Source organism: Silene latifolia, chromosome 11 (assembly GCF_048544455.1).
Source record: "Silene latifolia isolate original U9 population chromosome 11, ASM4854445v1, whole genome shotgun sequence".
NCBI classification, from domain to species: domain Eukaryota; kingdom Viridiplantae; phylum Streptophyta; class Magnoliopsida; order Caryophyllales; family Caryophyllaceae; genus Silene; species Silene latifolia.
Genome location: NC_133536.1, coordinates 472,313 through 481,656, shown reverse-complemented (window position 1 = coordinate 481,656; position 9,344 = coordinate 472,313). Strand labels below are relative to the sequence as shown.

At 38.6% G+C, this 9,344-nt stretch overlaps 1 protein-coding gene and 1 long non-coding RNA gene across 2 annotated transcripts; one reads left to right on the top strand and one right to left on the bottom strand.

Annotated features, from left to right (window-relative positions):
• The first annotated feature begins 3,301 nt into the window (after positions 1-3,301).
• On the top strand, positions 3,302-3,772 carry LOC141612546 (uncharacterized). Its single transcript, XM_074431359.1, has one exon. The coding sequence runs from the start codon at positions 3,302-3,304 to the stop codon at positions 3,770-3,772; it is 471 nt and encodes a 156-aa protein (XP_074287460.1).
• Positions 3,773-3,938: 166 nt separating this feature from the next.
• Positions 3,939-5,053, bottom strand: LOC141610546 (uncharacterized). The gene is made up of 2 exons (XR_012528345.1): positions 4,820-5,053; positions 3,939-4,273 (listed from the first exon to the last, which is right to left on the bottom strand). It is a non-coding gene; the product is annotated as an uncharacterized LOC141610546 (long non-coding RNA).
• Positions 5,054-9,344: the final 4,291 nt, after the last annotated feature.

The following is a 9,344-nucleotide window of genomic DNA, read 5'->3' as shown; positions in this document are numbered from 1 at the left end:
GATTTACTAGCTTATAACTTGTAAAATTGTTCAAGGGTTGTACATGTAATTTAACAAGCATTCAAAACCCGTCTACATCAAAACCGTTTATGATACCTTTACGCCAAAAACACTATGATTTTGCTAAGGCGTATGATAGGGTGGAGTGGGACTTTTTGGACCGTGTTTTACGGGTTATGGGATTTGATGGGTGTTGGGTTGATCGGGTTATGGGGTGTGTCACGACGGTCTCTTCAGCTGTGTTGATTAATGGTAATGTGAAGGAGCTTTTTCGACCGAGTAGAGGATTTCGACAAGGGGACCCGTTATCGCCATATCTTTTTATCTTATGTGCCGAAGTCTTATCAAATATGCTGCGAAAATCAGTGGAGGATGCATCGCTTCATGGCATTCGCATTGCACAACAAGCACCGGTAATATCCCATTTACTCTTCGCTGCTGATAGTATATTTTTCTTAAAGGCGTGTGAGGAGGAGGCCGCGAAAGTGAGTGAGATTTTACGTGCTTATGAGAGAGCCTCGGGCCAGCTGGTAAACTTAGATAAGACGACTGTGTCCTTCAGTCGTGGGGTGTCTGAGGAGAGGCAGGTGCGTATTGCGGGGTGCTTGGCGGTTCAAAGGGTGGAGTTTCAGGAGCGCTATTTGGGCTTACCAACTATCATTGGACGGTCTAAAAAACCGATCACTGATATTGTCCGTAATAAGCTGCTTAAACGGCTTCAAGGGTGGCGTGGGAAGACTTTGTCGAAGGCGGGTAGGGAGATTCTTATAAAGGCTGTGGCCAATTCACTCCCTACCTATGTGATGAGTATTTTTAAACTTCCATCTGCTTTTTGTGACGACTTACGGAGATTGGTCTCGAGATTTTGGTGGGGACATGAGGATGGGAAGAAGGGCATTTCTTGGGTTTCATGGAATCAGTTGTGTAAACCCAAGTGCGTAGGGGGTATGGGGTTTCGAGACTTCATCAAGTCGAATATAGCTTTTCTCGGCAAACAAGCTTGGCGTTTACTAACTTCACCGGATTGTCTTTGGGCTCAATTGATGCGGGGTAAGTACTACCATGGAAGCGACTTTTTGGCGGCAAATTTGGGACATAATCCGAGTTATACTTGGAGGAGCATCCTTGGTGCGAGGGATGGGTTACTTAATGGGTTGCGTCGACGGATAGGAAATGGGTTGGATACTTTAGTTTGGGGTGACCAGTGGATACCGAATACGCAGTCGGGGAGGGTATTGTCGCCGTGTTTTGGAGCAAATTCGAGCATGCGGGTGGCAGAACTTATGGTGACGGGTGGAGGTGCTTGGTGTGAGGAGCGCCTTGGGACGTATTTGCTGCCGTTTGAGATGGAGCGTGTGCGTAATATCCGGTTGAGCGAGGAGAGTCATGAGGATATGTGGTATTGGGCAGCGGAGAAGGATGGGGAATACTCGGTTCGATCTGCTTATAAGCTGTTAGTGGGAATGGAGGGTGATACGTCGGAACCATCTGTAATATCCCGAGAAAAATAAGACTGTTATTATCCGTATAGAGACTAGTATTTGATTAAATTAGAGTTATCTTCAGTATAGTTGGATATGTAGTATTTAACCCGAGTTGAAAACAAACTCGTTTGAGTCACCCTTTAAAGGTGTAATGTAACCCATACATATTTATCTATATATGATGTTACTTAGTGGTTAAGTAATAATATTTGAATGGATAGTTATCACTTTGGATATGCATGAATATATACTTAGTTCTTAAGTTTTGTAATAGATTAAGATAGACTTGCTACGTAGAGCATGCATGCTTGTTGGTGATGAACCGACCTTATACACTATAAATAGGCAATCTCCCCACACACAAGAATACTCAACAAAAGACAAAACAATTGGGGGTATGTATGCAGGATAACCAATGACATGCCAAATGAGAATTAAGTTATCTATATACGTGTATATAAGGTATGATTTCGGGATCCTTTATCGTAGAAATAAGTAATAATATTGTGATTATTGTATAGTATTATCGACCGTATAATGTTATATTGTCATTATGTTACTCACATGCTATATTAACTGTCTTTATCTGAACATATGGTTGTCATGTTATAATGTATTATTGGTCAATTGTAGCATTCGGGATACGATTACGGGAGAGGGACAACATTACAAATTTGACCTATGTACATGGAAGGGGGCAGAGCCTCATGTGAACTACGGTTCTGATTATTACTGGTAAAAATGCCAGGGGGTTTACACGGGTCTTAGACCTGGGATCCTGTGTACATGGAGGAGGGCTTAGCCCGGGGAGTTTTTACTCCGTAATGTGTCTCATTTCAGTAATAGTAGACCGGTAATCTATATTTTGCATATTATGATAAAATGACAGGTTATGCATGTTTATTTAATAATTATTCGATTGTGTTCATGTGACCTATTTTTAATCCTTGTTCGACCAGAAAGAAGTAAAATATTAAATGGAGGTAAGTAGGGCCGGTGGAGATGACCGAAGTCATACTCAGCCTGTGGTTGGCTGATTCCGTTACTTTCATTCTTTTTCAGGTACAAGGGTCGGGGAAGGACAAGTGTGAGGTTTTTCAGATAACCTAATAGGATGAATAATGTAATCGAGTTATTAGTTTTAACTTTTATTTTGTATTTATCTTTCCTTTTGTATAAGCCTTGTATTCTCCGAAGGGGGAATACGGCGGTGACGCCCTTGTAATTCCGCTGCTGCCTATTGTTAATAAAAAGAGCTATTTTGAGCTGCCTGTCTGCTTTTCGGGGGCGTTACACCATCAACATGGGAACGAAGTAAATGGATATGGAACAATCTTTGGAAAATTCAAGTGTGGCCACGGATCAAGCTTTTCTTCTGGCAACTGTGCAATGACGCGCTAGCAACTAAGGTAAATTTATCTTTTCGAGTCGGCAGGGAGGATGTCTTGTGTCCGTTGTGTCAGTGTCAAATTGAGTCATCCATTCACTTATTTCGTGACTGTGGGATTGCTAGTGAGGTGTGGGAACGGTTGGGGGTTAACCAAGAGGAGGCCATGCGGGTGGGGGGGATAAGGGACTGGGTGGAGGGATGTTGGAGGGAGATGGATAAGCGAGATTATGGGCTCTTCATGATAGGGTGTTGGGCGTTGTGAGAGGCGCGAAACCAGGTGGTCTACGAAGGAGGAAAGGGGGAGGTTGATGGGGTGGTTCGACGTGCTCAAAGAGTGCTGGATGAGGTAGAGGGGGAAAGGCTGGCACGGAGTAAAGGGGAAGGGAGGCAGGCGAGTGGAGGACAAGGCGAGGAGGGTAGGGGATGGATGGCACCTGGTGACGGGTGGGTTAAATTGAATGTGGATGCGGGGGTGAAAGAGGGTGTTGGTGTGGGTATTGGAGGGGTGTGCCGGGATAGCTCAGGGAAGGTGCTTTGGGGGATGGCAGCTCGAAGGCCGGAAGTGTGGGAAGCTCATGTTGCCGAAGCTGTGGCGGTGCTCGAAGGATTGCAAGAAGCGGCGAAGGCAGGCCATACGGCGGTAATTGTGGAAAGTGACTGCTCACAAGTTATAGATGGTCTGAATTTGCGCAAGAAGGGTCGAAGCGTGTTTGCTCTTGTGGTTGATGATATTTTACGTCTATGTAATTCTTTTTCTTCAGTTGCTTTTTCGCATGTTTCTCGTAAGAACAATGAGGTAGCTCACGCCTTAGCTCATGTGCTACCGGTAGTTTCGGGTCGGTCGGTTTGGTATGAAACATTACCTGATGTAGCTCAACGTTATATTTCTTTTGAGTAATATATTTACCCCTGTGGGTTTCAAAAAAAAAAAAAAAAAAAAACACTATGATTTTCAAGCTCTATCACTCGAATTAATTATCATTTGATTGCTTTGAATTTTTACTGGCGTTTGCTCGTGTACAAGCACAACGGTTATACTGAATATATAATTAACACAAGCATCGTTTGAAATTGAAAAATGGAAGTAGAATTGCTTGATAATTGAAGGAGCATCGTACAAAATCATCGAGTAATAACCCTATTAAGAAGCCATCAATCGCCGAGTTTGGCTTCTAAAAATGATAATAACTCAACGATCAGTTCTCAGCTCGTTTATTACAACAATTACGTCTTGATTGAAATTGACGATTATTAACGGTTAATCATAATTCATAAATATTTCCGTTATCCCATTATTAATAAAAAGAAAAGGAAAGCAGACGCTGAAAGAAAATAGCATGCATGTTGTCCCTCAGATTGCTGGACTAATCTGATCCACGCTCACTTGTTCATCAGAGTCCTACACATGATACAACAATTAATCGATTAATAACAATTAAAGTTAAATGTGGTAACCCCGTGTTTTTCATTTTTCAACTTGGTAATTTCATTTTTAACAAAAAAAAAAAAAAAAAAAAAAACTTTGGCTTGCCAAGTGGTCATATTTCATGATCATGAGTTTCAAAAGCAAGGATATTTTTTTTTTTTTCAAATTAATCTGCTTTACAAGTTCTTCTATTTGAAAAAAAGAATTGTCAGTTTTGGAACTCGTGGTAAGAATTACGGTCAGTCAAACTTTAAACTTTGACAGTGAACCATACATCTCAGCAGCAAGTTACAAATGTGACTTTTTTTCTCAAAGTGATCGTCCTTAGGATATCTTTGATTTGAAAAAATCGCCGCGTTTGAAACTCATGATCGTGAATTATTGTCGGTCAAAAACCTTTTGGTTAAAAATGAAGTTAACAGGTAGCTAGAAAATATAAAACAAAACATGACAAGGTTACCACGTAGAATATCCCTAAAAAGAAAAAAAGAAAGTGGGAGTAAATAAAGGGAAGCAAACCTGGTTGGTAGAAAGGGGCTCGACTAGATCAATTCGAACCTGAGTTGCATAAGTGTAGATGCCGGTGAAAAAACCGTCATCGAGATTATAAGTAGCAGAGCCATTGTTGGAAAAGAACTGATCAGAGACCTGGTAAGAAAAAGGGACCTCAAATGTGGCTGTTTTAGCAATCAAACTAGCTGTCACTCGTGAGCGTGGTGGGAGCAACTAGCTCATAACCACATCTTTTGGGGAGGAAGTGTGTTGTCAGAATCCCGATTCGATCCTATGATTCTACGATTTTACGATCCAAAAATGCTTGACCGATCCCGGATCCTACGATTCTATCATGTTTGTAGAATCTTACGATCCTATCTATTTGAAATTTTCTAGAGGTAGAATCATAATACGATTCTACGATCTTACGATCCTACGATTCGACTCCATAGTAAACATATTAAAATATATTTTTATATAATGACATCGTGAAATCCAAATTTCATGTAAGTTGTAGAAACATGTTCATGAAATGATACTAAACTCATTATCTATCGATATTTTGTGTATAAATAAGTGTTTTGATCTTCAATTATATATTTTTACCAAATAAAAAACTATATTTAGTGAATTTGTAGAATCTTACGATTCTACGATCCGATTCTACCGATTCGATCCTACCCTCTCCATCGATTCAAAATAGAATCCCGATCCTAACAACATTGGACTCATAAGTAGTTCCCCATCTTTTGCTCCAAGGGAGACAACCTTATTATCTTCAGGAATGGCTACTTGACCGTCCTCGGTGAGGAAGGGTATCACACTAAAGAAATTGCTCAAGTATGGGCATCTATTGCTCACTACTACCTGCAAATAAATCAAATACAACTTTTAGGTACCCAAACTAAGTTGGGTCCTTTATGGTTAGTGACTCTATAGATTTGATCCTTTCTAACCCATACTTGTCTTATTATTCTTTTGGCTTTAACATTGGGTTGTCTTGGTCTTTGTCTAACAATCGGAGCATTGGGTACTCTAGGTTTTGTTCTAACAAAAGTAGCTCTAGGTCTAGTACCTTCATGAGACGCTCTAGGTTTAGAGTTATGAACTTTAGGCTTGAATGTATGCTTTCGATTCTCATTTATTTTGTTTGATTTTGAAGGAACATATGAGTAATCAAAAGCCATATCATAAGTCCATCTAAACTCATTATTACGTTCTTCATTATCGTTAGATTCATCTATAGTTGAGACATCATCTTCCACTATGAAATCACAAGTCTTAACAGTTTCGACATTCTTTTGCTTATCCGAAGCAAGTTTGACACAATTGACTTGAATATGTCCAGTAGAGCCACAGTAATTGCAAATCAAGTATTCTGGAAGATTAACATATTTTCTTTTTCTGAAATCGTGATCAGAAGTTCATTTATCATGGTCTCTACGGCTATAGCATTCATGACCAAGTCCCATCTTCATGTTATTATCAGATTGTTCGGTAAGGAAGTTTAAAACTTTTGTGCTTCCTTCCCATTTATCATGAACTTTTCGTGCATGTAAGAGTAATTCTTTCAAGGACTCAATTTCTTTTTCACATTTCGAATGATCTACACTTGAATCCTTGGAAGAGTTATTTTTCTCAAAGTCTTCACGAAATTTATCAAAACGTTCATTCAAGACACGTTTCTCATTTTCATGTTGTTCCTTAAGTTCAGACATACTATCACTAGCTTCTTTCAATTGCTTAGAGAGAAATATAATTTCTCTCTTATGTTCGGAAACCACACTATCTTTGCCATTAAGTTCATCTTTTAAAATCTCATTGACTTTCTTCAACTCAAAAGTTATAGCATCACTAGCTGTAACTTTAGCTTGAAGATGCTTAATGTTGAGTTTGAACTCTGAAGTTATGGCATCACTAGCTTTAACTTTTGATTCAAGAGCGTTTTTCTCAGCATTTGTCATATCTGAAGTTATAGTTGGGGTAGCCATAACTTTAGATTTGAGCTTTTTGGCTTTGGCTTTTAGAAGTTGGTTTTCCTCATCAATGTCTAGAATTTGTTCCTTAAGGTCTTTTAACTCTAGACTTTGTTCATGACAATGATCAAGGGATTGTTCAAAATACTTAATTAAATTATTCTTAGAAAGTTTCTTAACTTGCTTTTTGAGTTCAAGAAAACTTACCTCTTCATCCTCTGAATCTGAATCTGAATTTCCAACAAGACACATCTCAGCATTTGAAGCAATACTTTCATTGTCGTTGTCGGAGAATAGGTCAAGACTGACGCTGCTTAAGCAAAGATTGACTTCTTCTTCGGACTCGTCATTTTCAGCGTCCAAGTCTCCCCAACAATAAGCCATCAAGACTTGCTTGAACTCCTTCTTTGTTTTGTCACGTTGATTTTTGTCTTTAATTTTCTTCCATGTTGGGCAATCTTTGATCATGTGATCATTATCACCACACTTGAAGCATCCAGGGTTAGAGAAAGACCCTTTTGACTCAAAAGTTTTCTTGGGAGTTTGCTTTGATTTGTTATTTGTTTTATTTTGATTTTGAAAGAAGGACTTTTTCCTAAGACGTTTAACAAACAACCCAGTTTCATCTTCAATATCTGAAGAATCATCAATCTTGCTAGACTCAGCTTGTAAGGCCATCTTTTTGCTTGTGCCAGCTTCCTCCTCATCCTGATTCAGAGTAATCTCGTGAGCCATTAAGGTTCCGAGTAGCTTCTGATAGGATAACGAAGTTAGGTCCTTACATTCCTCTATGTCAGACACTTTATGTCTCCATCTGCGAGACATACTTCTAAGAATTTTTCTAGCAATTTCCTGAGAGTCAAATGTTCTTCCTAAATTCTTTAGCTCATTGATGATACTAGAAAAGCGAGAGGACATACTGTCAACTGACTCATTTTGCTCCATGGCAAACAGCTCGTATTTTCGCATTAGTAATGTCATACGTTGCTTTTTGACAACAGTGGTTCCCTCATAGGCTAGTTCTAGACCATCCCATATTTCCTTGGCAGATGAACTGGTTGAGAAACGATCGAATTCAGTTGCAATCATACCGTTTTGCAATAAGCTTATTGCTTTTGAATTCTTCTCAGCCTTTTTATAATCCGCCTCGATATAATCCTCTTCATTCTTTTCGACGGTAGTGCCATTAGTGGTTGCAAATAAGATCTTATTCGTACCATTCTTGATAATCAACCAGCACTCCCAATCGTTACCTTTAATGAAATGGGTCATCATATTTTTCCATAAACCATAGTTCTTCCCATTGAATATAAGGACACTTAAGGTGTTTGGAATCCATTTGATAAAAAATAAATGCAGCGGAAAAACGATAAATAGACTCAAGAAAAAGATCAGACTCTAGCTGTTAGGCTATCAAGAGCACGAGGCTCTGATACCAATTGATGAGTCTATTGATCGAATACGAAAGAAAGAGGGGGGGGGGGGGTGAATTGAGTATTAAAAACGATGCCCACTTTTTCGATCTATATGATGTAAAATAATTATTTGATTTTATTGATTAAAATCAACTAATTAATTTACTAATAATCAACGCAAAATTGAAATAACAAAAATAAAGAAAGAGAGAAAGAGAGACACACAAGATTTTTGAAGTGGTTCAGTTTCACAAGTCGAAACCTACGTCCACTATTCTCGATTAATAATTTTTAGTACCTTTCTCCGGATTACAAAAATTATCAATCCACTCGTATAATCAACTATATGATTATAACTCAGATTGAGTATCGCTAAATACTCTAGATTGCTCTTACGTTAATAAAAAAAGTACAACGATAATTAAATACTAATCTCACGTTATGCGAGTGAGTACAATATCTTTGTGTACTTAGTATCCTATAACGATTTCTCTTTGAGTGATTGACAAATATGATGCGCAACTTTTGTATAAGCAATTTGTAAAATAAGAATTAAAGCTCAAATAATTTTTGCTTAAATATTTTTCTCTTTGAAAGTGTATATGTGTGTCACTTTTAATTGTTGAATGAAGAGAGGTATTTATAGTTGAGGGAATTAGGGTTTAGGAATATTCTGGAATGTATAAAACCCTAAATGACTTGACGAACAAGTAGGAGGCAAGGGTAGGAGGAATTCGGCCTCCTAGGGTTTCGGGCCACTAGGGTTTCGGCCACTAGGGTTCGGCCGGCCCCTAGGCTTCCTTCGGTCCATTCTTGCTTCCATAGCCCACAACAAATCGAGATAGAATTTAGTTGAAACTCTAGGTTGCATGACGACATAAATATCGTGTTACAAACCAATAGTTTATTCAACTTAAATTCTTATTAAATAATTCTAATTATATAAATACCCTCTATTCTTATAAAACATTAAAATATATTTTCCAAAAATTAACGCATCATTTTTGTCTAGCAATGAAGTTATGGCTATAAGGTCATAACTTCACTAACCTTTAAATCAAACAAAGTAAAACCATTACCGGATGACGACCTATACTATCTAATCTTCAGTAGATCTTCAGTAAACGAATCGTCTCTTCACAAGTCTCTCATCTTGAG